The sequence below is a fragment of the Molossus molossus genome, unplaced genomic scaffold, assembly GCF_014108415.1.
Source record: "Molossus molossus isolate mMolMol1 unplaced genomic scaffold, mMolMol1.p scaffold_m16_p_5, whole genome shotgun sequence".
NCBI classification, from domain to species: Eukaryota; Metazoa; Chordata; class Mammalia; order Chiroptera; family Molossidae; genus Molossus; species Molossus molossus.
The window spans coordinates 63,116,084-63,132,962 of record NW_023425388.1 but is presented as its reverse complement, the minus strand read 5'-3'; the positions used below and the strand labels follow the sequence as shown (position 1 = coordinate 63,132,962).

The 16,879-nt window shown below is 38.4% G+C and overlaps 1 protein-coding gene across 1 annotated transcript in view; it reads right to left on the bottom strand.

The window, feature by feature from the left end:
• The window catches only part of HACD2 (3-hydroxyacyl-CoA dehydratase 2), a 109,169-nt gene that overhangs the window by 80,271 nt on the left and 12,019 nt on the right, over positions 1–16,879 (bottom strand). The window contains exon 3 of the mRNA XM_036243281.1: positions 18–36. Within this exon, the coding sequence (XP_036099174.1) occupies positions 18–36 (19 nt within the window). The remainder of the gene's footprint in view (positions 1–17; positions 37–16,879) is intronic.

Genomic DNA, 16,879 nt, shown 5'->3' with positions numbered 1-16,879 from the left:
GGTAATTCTATACTTACCTATTGCACAATGTAAAATCTAGGGAAAAAAAGAGAAAAAAATTAGCAAAGATCAGTAATATTATAGCTTTATTTCATATAAACTAGCCTTTCAGTAAGAATAACGCAGTATCTGCCAATAGTATTGAATTTTAAAAACAAACATTCCATTTTAAAACTTGGTTAGGGGCTATTGAACAAAATGTAAATTCCTGTTCAGTTTTTTGTTTGTTCATTTTAGTTTGTTTATGTATGGAAGATTTCCTAGGGAGTAAATCTCTCCCAGTAGTCTATTAGAAGTAGTGTTTTATAATATATAAACTTCTAAGAGCAGTAAGTATATATTTCCCATGTCTCACATTCTACAGAACTGTTCATAGACTAGAGAACACGGGGTTAGAAAAGCCTTTGTTGGCCCCTTTTGCCTGGCAGGCCCTATTCATTCTACAAAACTCTACCCATCATTCCTATCTTATCTCATTTCACATCATTACAGGGATGTTCCTGGCCTAATCTCTACCTCGATGTCTCTGAGCTCCAGGCCCACATTCCAAACTTCCTCTGAAATCTTCATCCACCTGCACTAGCAGCAGTTCAAACATGGCATGCTTCAATGGTTAGCACACCAACCCGCTGGTTTCTCAGGTTCAACCATTCTTTCCTTCCTCTCACCTCCAAGTCCAGCTGGTTTCCAAGTCTTGACAATACTTCTGGCATTTGTTGTCCCTGTTTTTTGTTATTTTTTTTTAATTCCAGTACCTGGGATGAGATTGCTCTCTCTTCATTTCAATGGCCATCCAATGGGCCAATTAGGTTCTTCTAAATCTCCTTCCAATTAATCCTATATACGGCATTGCTTTAAATCAGGTGGTAAGACCTATCAGCCTTGTAGTGCGTTTTAGAATTACTTTTCCCTAGCAGTCTTTGTGTTGTTTGAGCCTAGCAATTACCTTAGTAGATAGGCAAGACAGATATCTCCACAGGCAGATGAGAAAACCGAGGCTCAGAGAGGCTGCACAATTTGCCTAAGGTATTAAGTGATGTCTAGGATCAAGAATCTAGACTTTATTTCCACTGTTGATTTTTCTATCATGGTATTCAACTGTACAGTAGTTTTATATCTACAGAGCCCACAATTTGATTATCTTATCTAATTATCTTATCAAAATGATTTAGCTCATCTAAAACACACTTGATAAGACTGCTCTATAACAATCACAGTAGTCCCCCCTTATCCATGGTTTCAATTACCCACGGTCAACTGCAGTCTGAAAATATTAAAAGAAAATTCCATGAAAAATTCAAAGTTTAAGTTGTGCACTGTTCAGACTGGTGTGATGAAATCTCTCACTGTCCCACTCTGTTGTACCCAGTATGTGAATCATCTCTTTGCCCAGCATCTCCACACTGTATATACACTACTTGCCCATTAGTCGCTTAGTAGCCATCTGGGCTATCAGATCAACTATTGTGGTATCGAAGTGCCTGTGTTCAAGTGGCCCTTGTTTTACTTATTAATGGCCTCAAAGCACAAGAGTAATAATAATTCAAATATGCCAAACAGAAGCTATAAAGTACCTCCTTTACATGAAAAGGTGCGTATGTATAGGAAAAAATAGTATCTGTAGGTTTGGTACCATCTTCAGTTTCAGGCATCTATTGGGAATCATCCCCTGTGGATAAGGGGAGACTATGGTATTTCACTAAGTTGTTTTTTTTGGGGGGGGGGGGGAGAGACTTAGATTAAAAAAATCAGGCTCCACAAATTTATTGATAACTGATAAAAATTACTATACTACAAATCTTATAATCTTTTCCAAAAGAAAACACTGCTAAGAATCTCAAATGTATAAATTTTACGAGACAAGCTGAGCCTCCTGCTGCAAAGTTGGAGAAAACTAAATGATATATGTAGATTATTAAAACAAGGAATGGAAGACATAAATTAAAACATGCTCGCCCTGGCCAGTTTGGCTCAGCGGTTGAGCGTCGGCCTGTGGACCAGAGAGTCCCGGGTTCGGTTCCCATTAGGGGCACGTGCCACACACACACACACAAAAAAACAACAAAAAATACCATGCTTGAAAACCAATTCTATGAATATCTGTGGCAAGACATCCAAGCTTCAATTAACAATAGCACATTGCAGGAAAGGATATAGATGGTGCTGGAGGGCTATCTTGTTTTCTTTACATGACGGAACTGTGGGTCTTAGTCCTATTAGACCCAATCTCCCTCTTTTAATCACATACACTTTATAATGCCTCCTTTTCTACCCTGAAGTGCAATTCACAGATGATATAACCTACCTACACAAAAATTTTCAGAAAAATACAATGTCCTGTCATGTAAAGAATATAGAAAGTAATTTATTTTTAAAAATATGCATTTCAGTATATAAATATTTGGGAACAACATATGACATAATGAAGCAATCAGATATATATACCTACTTATAATGAATGTTGGAATTTAAAAATAAAAATATAAGAAACTACTTTGCAAAAGTATAGAAAAATAGCCCTGGTGAGGTAGTTCAGTTGGTCAGAGCATCATCCTGATATGCCAAAGTTGTAGGTTTGATCCCTGGTCAGGGCACATACAAGAATCAATCAATGAATGGATGGATAAGTGGAAAAACAAATCAATATCTCTCTCTCTCTCTCTCTCAAAATCAATCAATAACTTTTTTTTAAAAAAGAGAGATAATAGTGAAAATAAGAATGTAATCTTAAGTGAAGTGGAATGATATGCCAAAGTAAATACCAGTCGAAGTAGAGAAAATGAGGAGGTACAATATTATTGCAAATCAGCTGGATCCTATATATTTCTAAGTGTGGTGTCAAAATAGTCCCCTAGGTTATATCATGGGATGGGGTAAGAAGCAACTATCACAGAAAACATCCTTCTGCCTTAAATCCCGCTGAGACATACAATCTGTCTAGTTTGTAAAAAGACCATGGAGAACATTGTCTTTGATTGGTGCGATAAGGAATAGAAGATAAGGAAAACCAGTAACCCAAGAGACAATAAAAGCAGTTTTGTAATAGACTGGAGATAGCTTTAGGATAAAACATAAAAATTACAGCGATCCCTCCAAAAGGAAATAATATGAAATATTATTAAAATAGTCCAGATTAAAGAAATCCAGTAAATTCCCTGCATGTCACACATCTCCACTATCTTAATAACTAAAGTCTGGACAGGGATCTTAAATTTCCTGTTACATATTTTCAATGTTTCATTGCTTTTGCAATAACAACACTATTGCACTGAAACACTTTTAAACTAAATGTGCAACCTGGAAATGCTGTAATACCTATAGAACAGAATGTGCGGAGTGAACAAATTACTCAATTATTTTGAGATGATATCTTTATTTCACTTAGGTTCCCTCTTCATACCAACGGTGGTAGGCAGAATTCTAAAGCTATTTATTTCCCCAAGATTCCTGTTCCTTGGTTATGCAATTAAACACTAATCTAGGTACTTCAGTACAGGGATTTTGCAAATGTAATTGAAGTCCCAAATCAACTTATTTTAAGGTATGGAGATTATAAGGGTAGGCCTGATCCCACCATGTGATCCCTTTAAAAGCAGGTTTCGCCTTGGCCAGTTTTGCTCAGTGGTTAGAGCGTTGGTCTGCAGTCCAGAGAGACCCAGGTTCGGTTCCCACTAAGGGTATATACCTTGGCTGCAGTTTGTCCCCAGCCCTGGTTGGGTCATGTGGGTGGCAGCCACTCGATGTGTCCTTTTCACGTCAATGTTTCTCTCTCTCTCTCTCTCTCTCTTCTTCTCTCTCCCTCCCACTCTATCTGAACAAAAAACGAAAAAATGTCCTAGGGTGAGGATAAAATAAATAAATAAATAAAATAAAATAAAAGCAGTTTTCTCTAGCTAGTGGCAGAAGGGGAGTCAGAGATATTCAAAGAACAAGAAGGATTCTATGAGTCGTTGTTGGCTTTGAAGATGGAGGGGGCCATATGCAAAGACTGGAGAGCAGCCTCTAGGAGCTAGGAGTGACCTCTAGCTGACAGCCAGCAAGGAAATGGGGACTTCAGACTTACAACAAGGAACAACAGGATTCTGCCAACAAGCTAAATGAGCTGAGAAGTAGTTTCTTCCTGAAGACCCCAGAGTCAGCCTGGCTGATGCCTTGATTTCTGTCTTGTAAGACCCTGAACAGAAAATCCAACCTTTTGACTTACAGAACCATGAGCTGACAATACATAAGCATTGTTTTAAGTAGCTAAGTGTGTGATATTCTGTAAAGCAGCAATAGAAAACTAAGACAACAACCATCTTCTAACTTAATAAGCATTTTGTTCGATTTCTTGTGAAGATGTTTTAGTATTAATATGCACTAAAAACTATCATTTATATTTGTAGGGGGGTTAGCTTGGGGGGAATATACAAAATCAGGGGGGATGCAGAACAAATCTTCACTGACTTGGACTGTCTTAGACATTGCAGGATATCTAGTCAGCAGCATCCCTATCTATGTGGTGATCAAAATACCCTCTACCCTCACAATTTTCCAAAGCGCAATCTGGGGGGTGGGGCTGCTCTTGTAAACCACTGAGAAGCACTAAACTGAAATGAGCATATTTCATTGAAAAAAATGTAGAAGACCTGCCATATTCAAAATATTTCTTGAAATCGTGCAGTAAATAGCTCTTTTCTTGAATCCTTACATTTCACCTACTGGTAGTAAGCTAATTTTAATTTTAAAATTTAACCTCAATGCTGAATGCCTTTTTCCACAACAGGTTACTCAGAAACATCTTTTTTAAAAATATGTTTTTATTGATTTTTTGAGAGAGGGAGACATAGAAACATTGATGAAACATGGATCAACTGCCTCCTGGCACGCCCCCTACTGGGATCGAGCCCACAGCCTGGGCATGTGCCCTGCCCAGGAATCCAACCAGGACCTCTCAGTCCATGAGACGACACTCAATCCACTGAGACACAGCAGCCAGGCTTTTTTTTAAGTTTCTAAGATTGACACTAAGACAATTATTTTTGTAAGCTATCAACAAATTTGTTGTTTCAGTTTTTTTTAAGACTTCATGTTTTTTAGAGTAGTCTTAGGTTCACAGCAAAACTGAGAGGAAGGTACAGAAATTTCCCATATGCTTCTGCCCCCACATTTATAGCTTCCCCACCAGAGTGGTACATTTATTACAACTGATGAACCTACACATCATTATCACCCAAAGTCCATAGTTCACACTAGAGTTCACTGTTGGTACTATACATTCTTTGGATTTGGAAAAATGTATGATTATGTATTATAATATCATTCAAAGTAGTTTCAATGCCCTAAAAATCCTCTTGTGCTCCACCTATAATCCTTCAATTTCAAAGTAGGAACCAAAGCAGATTTAGACACCTCAAATAAAGTTCTAGGACTTAATATGATTTGGCTACAATGAGTTCCAATATCTTTCAATTCAAAATTCCAAATTCTCGGGAGAAAAAGAATTCTGACAAACCAAGCTTGGGCCAGGTATGTGCCCCTGGATCAGCAAGCTGCGGACTAAGAAGCAAAGTCAGGGAGTAGAGGCTCAGCTGCTATGGGTCCAGGTATGAGAACCAGGAAAACTTCCAAAGAAGATATCCCCTGAGCTGGGCAGCTCCACAAGGCATGCCCCCTACACTCATGTTGCTGTGGGGAGGTACAGAACAATTTTGAGTTACATTTACCACTATTTGGTTAGGTTTGAAAATTATCATACTATACGTATACATATATACAATACCATTTTTGCTTAAAACTTAGCTATATAACATGTAGTCTTGAAGGATAGACACATTTTGTTAACCAAAATGTTAACAGTGGTTATCTCTAGGTGTGAATTTATGACCACAGGCATTGTCTTTTTCTTTTTTTAAATTTATTGATTTGAGAGAGAGAAACACCGACCTGTTGTACCACCCATTCATACATTGGCTGATTCTTGTATGTGTCCTGACCAGGGACTGAACCCTCAACCTTGGCTTATTGGGATAATGCTCCAACCCTATGAGCAATTGATCAGGGCCAATGTGCATTTTCTTCCTTATGCTAGGTTTCTTTCCGACAGTGAATATATAGCACTTATGATTAGAGGGAAACACCTTTCCCCTCTACTGTGGTTTCTAGAAGAGTTTTTCCCTAAAAAATTTAAATTTAGGAAGAATAAATGTAGCATGCTCAACTCAGCTCCACCCTAGGGTTTCTACAAAGAACCCCAAGCTCGCTGGTTTCCTCCACACCACAAGGGGCCAATGCTGCCTGGGGCAGGGTGGCTGGTGAGTCTAATTCTAGAGTGCAGTTATCAAACCTGTTTGGCTTGTACACTAATGCATGGCCTCCAGCTAGGCCTCTATCACTAATAAAGATGAGTTTTAGGATTCTTATGCAACTCTTGAATTATCTCTCAATATTCAGAACATAAGTAAGAAAAAGAGGACTATTGACTGTGCTCCCTGAAAGACTCCAGCCCAAACTTGTTTCCAAAGTTCTTTTACATCCATTTTTATAAGGAGAAAAAAGGTGAAATTTCTTGAATTATGACTGTCACTTAGTTTTACCTTTCTTGCTATATTCAGTTCTATAACTTATTAACTCATTATCTGTTTAATTTATTTTTTGGTTAATCCTCACCCAAGGATATTTTTTCCATTGATTTTTAAAAGGAGTGGAAGGGATGGAGGGAGGAAAGGAAGGAGAGCAAAAGAGAGAAACATTGATGTGTGACAGATACATTAATTGGCTGCCTCCTGCATACACCCTGACCAGAGCCTGAAATGGAACCTGCAACCCAGGCACGTGCACTTGATGGGAATGGAACCCATGACCCTTCCATGCACAGGCCAGTGCTCTAACCCAGTGGTTCTCAACCTTTCTAATGCCGTGACCCTCATGTTGTGGTGACCCCCAACCATAAAATTATTTTCATTGCTACTTCATAACTGTAATTTTGCTACTGTTATATCTTAGGTGACCCCTATGAAAGGGTTGTTCAACTCCCAAAGGGGTCACGACCCACAGTTGAGAACTGCTGAATGGGAGCCACAACCAGCAGAATTCCAACACCCACAGGAAAAATGTGGTAGGCTCGCAAACCCACTAAGACAGCCAAGATGGTAAAACAAATCCTTAATAAAAGAACAAGATAATTCTACAGAAGAAATAAATGACATGGAATTAAGCAAGATATCGGAGGGAGAGTTCAGAGTAACAATCATGAGGAAGCTCAACAACATAAGATATAGAAATATTGAAAACCAACCAACTGGAAATGAAGAATGACATAGCAGAAATAAAGAATACATTGGAAGGAATAACCAGCAGAGTAGAGAAAGCCAAGGACTGGAACAGTGAATTAGAAGACAGAGTAGCCCTGGCCAGTTTGGCTCAGCAGTTAGAATGTCGGCTGTAGACCAAAGAGTGTCAGGTTTGATTCTGGTCAAGGGCACATACCTCAATTGCAGTTCAGTCACTGGTCCTGGTTGGGGTCATTCAGGAGGCAACCAATTGATGTGCCTCTCTCACATTGATCTCTCTCTCTCTCTCTCTCTCTCTCTCTCTCACTCCACTCCCCCTCTATATGAAGATAAATGGGGAAAAAAAAAGAGAGAGTAGAAAAAATCACCCAATCAGAGAACCAAAAAGAAAAAAACAATGAAAAAGCAAGAAGACAGCCTAAGAGAACATTTGGACAACATGAAATGCCATAACATCTGCATCATAGGAGAGTGCCAGAAGAAGAAGAAAAGGAGCAAGGGTTAGAGAATATATTTGAAGAACTAGTGACAAAAACTTTCCCTAACTTGGTGAAGGAAAAAGACATTCAAGTTCAAGAAGCACAGAGAACCCCAAGTAAGAAGAACCCAAACAGGCACACAACAAGACACATAATAATTAAAATGCCAAAAATTCAAGACAGAGAATCCTAAAGGCAGCAAGAGATAAGCAACAGGTTACATACAAAGAAACCCACATAAGGCTATCAGCTGACTTCTCAACAGAAACATGCCAGAAGGGAATGGCATGACGTAATCAAGGTAATGGAAAACAAAAATCTGAATCCAAGACTACTCTATCCAGCAAGGCTATCATTCAAAATGGAAGGTAAAATAAAGAGCTTCTCAGACAAAAAAGACTAAGGCACTATATTAGCACCAAATTAGCACTGCAAGAAGTGTTCAAAGGACTGCTGTAATTAGTAGAAGAAACAGGAAGGAAAATATAACCACACTAAACAAAAATGGCAATAAATGAGTACATATCAATAATAACCTTAAATGTAAATGAATTGAATGCTCCGAACAAAAGATACAGAGTAGCTGATTGGATTACAAAGCATGACTCACATATATGTTGTTTACAAAAGACCCACCTCACAACTAAAGACTCACATAGGTTGAAAGTGAAGGGATAAAAAAAAAAAAAATCTTCCAAGCAAACAAAAAGGAAAACAAAAGCTGGGGTAGCAATACTCATATCTGATAAAATAAATTTCAGCCCTGGCCAGTTTGGCTCAGCAACAATTACAGCGTCGGCCTGTGATCCAGAGAGATCTGGGTTCAGTTCCCGCTAAGGGTACGTACCTCGGTTGCAGTTTGTCCCCAGCCCTGGTTGGGTCTTGCGGGTGGCAACCAATCAATGTGTCCCTTTCACGTCAATGTTTCTCTCTCTCTCTCTCTCCCACTCTATCTGAACAAAAAGTAGAAAAATGTCCTCAGGTGGGGATAAAAAAATAAATAAATAAAATAAATTTCAAAATGAAGGCCATAACTAGAGACAAAGAAGGCCACTTAATAATATTGAAAGGATCTATCCAACACGAAGATATAACCTTGGTAAACATATATGCACTCAACGCAGGAGCACCAAAATATATTTAAAAACTTCTGAAGGAGCCCTGGTCAGTTTGGCACAGTGGTTAGAGCATCGGCCTGTGGTCCAGAGAGACTCGGGTTTGGTTCCTGCTAGGGGCACGTACCTTGGTTGCAGTTTGTCCCTGGCCCTGGTTGGTCATGCGGGTGGCAGCCACTCAATGTATCCCTTTCATGTCGATGTTTCTCTTTCTCTCACTCTCTCTCTCTCTCTGAACAAAACATGGAAAAAATGTCCTTGGGTGAGGATTTAAAAAAAAACAACAAACTTCTGGAGGACTTCAACAGAAAAATCAACAGCAATACAATCATAACAGGGAACTTCAACACCCTGCTGACATCACTGGATAGGTCTTCTAGACAAAAAATTAACAAGGAAACAGAGACTCTAAATGATGCACTAGATCAAATGGATTTAATAGATATCTACAGAGAATCACACCCCAAAACTGCAGAATTAACATTCTTCTCAAGTGCATATGGAACATTCTCAAAGACAGACTGCATGTTAGGACACAAACTAAGTCTCAACAAGTTCAAGAAGATTAAAATCATATCAAGCATCTTCTCACATCACAACAGCATGAAACTAGAAATCAATTACAACAAAAATACGCAAAAACATTCAAACACATGGAGGCTAAATAGCATGTTATTAAACAACAAATTGGTTACCAAGGAGATCACGGAAGAAATTAAAAACTACCTGCAAATCAATTAAAATGAACATGAACACACAACAATATAAAATCTATGGGACGTAGCAAAAGCAGCCCTGAGAAGGAAGTTCATAGCACCACAGGCCTACCTTAAGAAAAAAGCCCTGGCCAGTTTGGCTCAGTGGTCAGAGCGTCGGCCTGCAGTCCAGAGAGACCTGGATTCGGTTTCCGCTAAGGGCACGTACTTCGGTTGCAGTTTGTCCCTGGCCCTGGTTGGGTCATGCGGGTGGCAGCCACTCGATGTGTCCCTTTCACATCGATGTTTCTCTCTCTCTCTCTTCCTTCCACTCTATCTGAACAAAAAATGGAAAAAATGTCCTCGGGTGAGAATTAAAAAAAAAAAAATTTCTAATTGACTTTCTAACCCTACAACTTAAAGAACTAGAAAGGAAACAAAAAGAAAAACCTAGAGCAAGTAGAAGAGAAATAGTAAAGGTCAGAGCAGAAACAAATGACATAGAAAGTAAAAATCAATTCAAAAGATCAATGAAACCAAGAGCTGATTCTTTGAAAAGATAAACAAGATTGATGGGCCATTAGCCAGACAAACCAAGAAACAAAAAGAGAGAACCCAAATAAACAAAGTCAGAAACAAAAGAGGAGAAATAACAACCAACACACAGAAATATAAAGGATCATTAATAAGTACTATGAACAATTATATGCCAATAAAGTGGACAACCTAGGTGAAATGGACACATTTCTAGAAACACACAGTCTCCCAAAAGTGAACCAGGAAGAGATTGAAAACTTGAACAGATCAATAACAACTAAGGAAATTGAAGATGTAATTAAGACTCTCCCAGCAAACAGCCTGGGCCCAGACGGCTTCACCGGGGAGTTTTATCGAACTTTAAAAGAAGATCTAACACCCATTCTTCTCAAACTATTCCAAAAATTCCAAGAAGAAGGAAGACTTCCAAACTCGTTTTATGAGACCAGCATAATTCTAATCCCAAAACTAGATAAAGACACTACAAAGAATAAAAACTATAGGCCTATATCCCTGATGAACACAGATGCCAAAATCCTTAACACACTATTAGTAAATCGAATTCAGCAATACAGTCATCCCTCGCCCTTGGTGCTTCGACTTTCGCGGCTTCACTCTACCATAGTTTTTAGTATTTGAAAAAATCATGACAGAGTGAAGCCATGAAGGTCAAAGAGCAAAATGGCAGGAACAGCTGTATAAAAATAAAGAATCCTACTACGTGGAAATTCATTTATCGCAGTAGAGTCTGGAACTGATTAACCGTGATAAATGAGGGCCTACTTACATCAAAAGAATTATTCACCATCACCAAGTGGGATTCATCCCAGGGATGCAAGGCTGGTACAATATTCACAAATCAGTAAATGTGATACATGACATAAACAAAATGAAAGATAAAAACCATACGATCACATCAATAGATGCTGAAAAACCATTCGACAAAATCCAGCACCCATTTCTGATAAAAACACTCAGCAATGTGGGAATAGAGGGATCATATCACAACATAGTAAGGCCATATATGAAACACCTACAGCCAACATCATACTCAACGGGCAAAAGCTAAAAGCATTTCCCTTAAAAACAGGAACAAGACAGGGATGTCCATTTACGCCACTCTTATTTAACATAGTACTGGAAGTCTTAGCCACAGAAATTAGACAAGAAGGAAAATTAAAAGAATCCAAATAGGAAAGGAGGAATTGAAACTTTTGTTATTTGCAGATGACATATTGTACATAGAAAACCCTAAAGACTCCATCAAAAATCTATAGCTAATAAATAAATTTGGCAAAGTAGCAGGATACAAAATTAACATCAAGAAATTGATAGCACCCTGGCTGGTTGTGCTCAGTGGTTAGAGCATTAGCCCACAGACCAATGAGTCGCGGGTTCGATTCTGGTCAAGGGCACATACCTCGATTGCAGTTCATCCCCAGCCCTGGTTGGGTCATGCGGGAGGCAACTAGTCAATGTGTCCCTCTCACATTGATGCTTCTCTCTCTCTCACCCTCTCTCCCCCTCCCTCCCACTCTATCTGAAGATAAATGCAAAAATGTCCTCAGGTGAGGACTGAAAAAAGAATTTTTTTAAAATAAATAATGGTATTCTTGTATACCAATAAAAAACTCACAGAAAGAGAAACTAAAAAATCTCATTTACCATTGCAGCAAAAAAACTAAGATACCTTGGAATAAACTTAACCAAAGAAGTAAAAGACCTGTTCTCAGAAAACTACAGGGGATTGAAAAGAGAAATAAAGGAAGATATAAAAAAGTGAAAGAATATACCTTGTTCATGAATTGGAAGAATTAACATCATTAAAATGTCCATACTACCCAAAGCAATCTATAGATTCTATGCAATTCCCATTAAAATACCAATGACATATTTCACAGAACTAGAACAAATACTTCAGAAGTTCATATGGAACCAAAAAAGACCCCGAATAGCCACCGCAATCTTGAAAAAGAAGAACAAAGTAGGAGGAATCACAATAATCAGAACAGCCTGGTACTGGCACAAGAACAGGCATAGAGATCAATGGAACAGAACAGAGAACCTGGAAATTGACTGAAGACATTATGCTCAATTAATATTTCACAAAGGTGGCAAGAACATACAATGGAGTAAAGACAGCCTCTTCAATAAATGGTATTGGGAAAATTGAACAGCTACGTGCAAAAAAAAAATGAAACTAGACCACCAACTTAAACCATACACAAGAATAAACTCAAAATGGATAAAAGACTTAATGTGACTTGCGAATCCATAAAAATCTTAGAAGAAAATATAGGCAACAAAATTTCAGACATCACATGCAGCAGAATTTTCACTGATACAATGCCTAAGAAAAACAAAGGAAAAAACACATGGGACTACATCAAACTAAAAAGCTTCTGCACAGCAAAAGAAACAAGCATCAAAATTGAAAGGGAGCCCTGGCTGGTTTGGCCTAGCGGTTAGAGCGTCGGCCTGTGGTCCAGAGAGACCTGAGTTCTTTTCCCGCTAAGGGCATGTACCTCGCTTGCAGTTTGTCCCTGTCCCTGGTTGGGTCATGTGGGTGGCAACCACTCGATGTGTCCCTTTCACGTCAATGTTTCTCTCTCTCTCCCTCCCTCCCACTCTGTCTGAACAAAAAAAATCCTCAGGTGAGGATAAAAGAAAAAGAAATCGAAAGGGAACCCACTATATAGGACAGCATAATTGCCAATGATACATCAGATAAGGAGTTGATTTCCAAAATATATAGAGTACTCATACAACTAAACAACAGGAAGATAAATAATCCAATTAAAAAGGGTAGTCCTGTCCGGTTTGCTCAGTGGTTAGAATGCTGGCCTGTGGTCCAGAGACCGGGGTTCAGTTTCCGCTAAGGGCATGTACCTCGGTTGCATTTTGTCCCCAGCCCTAGTTGGGTCATGTGGGAGGCAGCCACTTGATGTGTCCCTTTTACTTCGATGTTTCTCCTTCTCTCTCTCTCCCTCCCACTCTAACTGAATAAAAAATAGAAAAATGTCCTCGGATGAGGATAAAAAAAAAAGGGTAGAGGACCTAAATAGACACCTCTCCAAACAGGACATACAAATGGCCTAGAGATATATGAAAAAATGCTCAACGTCACTAATCATCAAAGAGATGCAAATTAAAACGCCTATGAAGTATTACTTCACACGTGCCAGAATGGCTGCCATCAACAAATCATCAAACAAGTGCTGGTGAGGTTGTGGAGAAAAGGGCACTCTAGTACACTGCTGGTGGGAATGCAGACTGGTACAGCCACTATTGAAAACAGTAGATGTTTCCTTAAAAAATTAAATATCGAACTGCCATTTGACCCAATGATCCCACTTCTAAGAACATATCCTAAGAAGTAAGAAACACCAATCAGAATGTATATATGTACCCTTACATTCACAGCAACACTATTTACTTTACAATTGCTAAGATCTGGAAACAGCCCAAGTGTCCATCAATAGATGAGTGAATAAAAAAGCTGTGCTATATATACACAATGGAATACTATGCAGCTGCCAGAAAGAAAGATCTCTTATCCTTTGAGACCAAAGGGACCTGAAGAGTATTATGCTAAGCGAAATAAGCCAATTAGAAAAAGACAAATATCATACGATCTCAATTATTTGTGGAATATAATGAACAAAATAAACTGATGAACAAAATAGACCCAGAGACATAGTAGTAGAGTACAAACTGACAAACCTTGGAAAAAGGGGATGTAAGGGGGGAGAGATAAATCAAAGAATTTGTATGCACATATGTGTAACCAATGGGCACAGACAATGATGCGGGGGGGGAGGGGCAGGATCAGGAAGAGGGTGTTAATCAGGGAAAAAGGAGAAATATTTGTAATAAAAATAAATTAATACAATAAAATAAAATAGCCCGGTGGTATGGCTCAGTGGTTGAGCATTGACCCATGCACCAAGTGGTCACTGGTTCAATTCAATTCCCGGTCAGGGCACATGCCCAGGTTGTGGGCCAAATCCCCAGTGGGGGGCATGCAGGAGGTAGCCAATCGATGTTCTCTCTCATGGATGTTTCTATCTCTCTCTCCTTCTCTCTTCCTCTCTAAAATCAATAAAGGGAAAAATATATATATATATATATATATATATATAGAGAGAGAGAGAGAGAGAGAGAGAGTTAAAAAGCAGAAATTTTCTTTTATTCTTCCTAAATAACACACTCCTCCACAGAGGTAACACTAGTAACAGTTTGTTATATACCTTCTATACTTTTTCTAATGTCTGTGATTTGCTTTTTTCTATTGACTTTTCTAATCTGAAAACATTAGCATAATTTGATAATTATGTTCATCTACTAAATTAAGTTATAAATTCTGGAGTGACATAAAATTTTCATTGTCAGGCTGGTCTTACTCTGCTTGCTTACTACTCTCCTTCCCACTTCATTCTACCTGGTAAAGCTGAAATATCTTATGAACCCATGTGGGCACTTTGCAATATGTACCATAGTCTAAAGCTGTACTGTCTAGTACCATAGCCACTAGCCACATGTGCCCATTTAAATTTAAGTTAAAAGTAAATAAAATTACAGTTTTTCTATCCCACCAGCCACATTTCAAGGGCTCAAATACTACTGTAATAGACAGCACAGGTTTGGAATTTTATCACTGCAGAAAGTTCCATTGGACAATGCTAGTCTGAAGACTTGCTTAATTTTATTTCTTTATTATATACCAACAGTTAAATGTCCTTTAATATGGTTCTTTCAAAGTTTTATTACTTTTTGTGAGTGTTTTCAAAACGTCTCCACCTGTAGGAAATTGCACAGTCTGTTACCAGAAACCTAATGCTTTCTCTTGGCTTCTTGTGGGTTTTTTCATTCTTCAAAGTCCAAGGATCCAAATTGTTTTACTATTACATTTTAAGACTTTCTTTTTCCTGCTGGAAATCACTTACCTTTTATGTTAGGTTTTAAATTTAACAAACAGGTGCCAAGAAAGGGTTTTTTTTTCTCTTCAAAAACAGCTCCTATGTGGAACTCCACATGCTCTCAATAGCCATACTGATAATGGTCTTTCAGTTCAGAAAAGTTGTCTATAATTTTCCCCAATTACTTATGAGTTATACAACATTCCAACCTTTTCTACTTCTGGTAGCCTTATTTTTTGACAGACTGTACACCCTCAATCCATTTTCTACATACATCAGTTATACTGCATTATTGTTAGTCTGTTGAGTTTCACTACTTTTCTATCTATTTTGTTTTTCTGTTGTTCAGATAATCATTCATTCACACATTAACTAGTCCACCAACATGTAATATCTCTGATGTGCTTGGCACTACTATTTTGTAATGTTCTCTTTTACATTTCAATGGGGCACTCTGAAAATTCCTAATAGCTTCAGCTCTGTAATCTACTTTATCTGAGATCGTAACCGGGAACTCCTGTTTTTCTGGAATTTTCAGTATCACCTGTCTCTCTGCACTAATTACCACCATCAATATTTGTAGTTCTCTTTTTCATTTCAGCACATTCCTTTCTACAGCCACTATCTATCTTACCTCCATGAATACCCTAACAACTTGCTTCTATGTACTTGAGTCCCTAAGAGTGAGGCCTGTATGGGTGGGTTCCTGTTTCCCACAGGCTCCTTTTCCCTTCTAATGTTGTGACACTTATTAATTATACCCAAGTTCTATTTTCCCTCTGGTTTTCATGTTGCTTTTGAAGCTGGTTTGTCTAGGTTTGTTGTCATTTCTGTCTGTGTCAGATATCTCCACTATGATTTACTCTACTGGCTTTTCAGAAATCTCTCTTAGAGGTCTGTTTTCGTAAAACAAGTCTTCAGAATAAAGATAGTTTATTTTTTTTAATTTATTTATTTTCATCCTCACCTGAGGATTTTTTTCTATTTATCATCAGATAGAGTGGGGGTGGGGGGAGAGAAAGAAACATTGATGTTAGAGAGACACATCGACTGGTTGCCCCCTACATGACCCGATCAGGGCCAGGGACGAACCGCAACCAAGGTACTGCCCTTGACCAGAATCAAACTTGTGATTCATTGGTCTGCAAGCTGACACTCTAACTGCTGAGTCAAACCAGTCAGGTAGTTTAAAATGTGCATATAGCTTATGTTTCAAAAGTTCCTTCTTAAAATTACTAATACAGGGAAATCAGCATTTTCTAGAGGAGGAAAAATATTACAGATGATGGTTATGACCACAGATGAGTTCACTAAAGAAAACTTAAGACATAATGTGCCTGAAGTATATTACTGTATTAACCACACCACGGAACCTAGAAGATATTAAAACTGGCAGGGAGATGGGAGCCCTCTTCATATTAAAAATGCTTCAAGCTCTTCAGATACTGCTATACTTAAGAGAAATACCCAAAATCAGTTTCCTATTTAATTAAAGGATCTGAAGAGCCCTGGCCGGTTTGGCTCAGCAGATGGAGCATCGGCCTGCGGACCAGAGAGTCCCGGATTCGGTTCCTGCTAGGGGCACATACCAAAAAAATCAATCAATCAATCAATCAATCAATCAATCAATAAAAGTAATAAAGAATCTGAAAAGAATTGTGAGGTGAGGCATAAAAAGTTAAACCGAATAGACGGTAGTGGCATGGCAGGGAGTTAGAAAATATACAAAATCTCTGGAGAAGTTCATTTAGATCCAGTCCTACCAGATCAACTCCAGGAAAAGATCACAAATAAGACTGTTTGGATTTCCTTCCCCTTTTTCTTTTTGTAGATTTTAGGGGGTTCCAAGCAGTAGATCAGAAA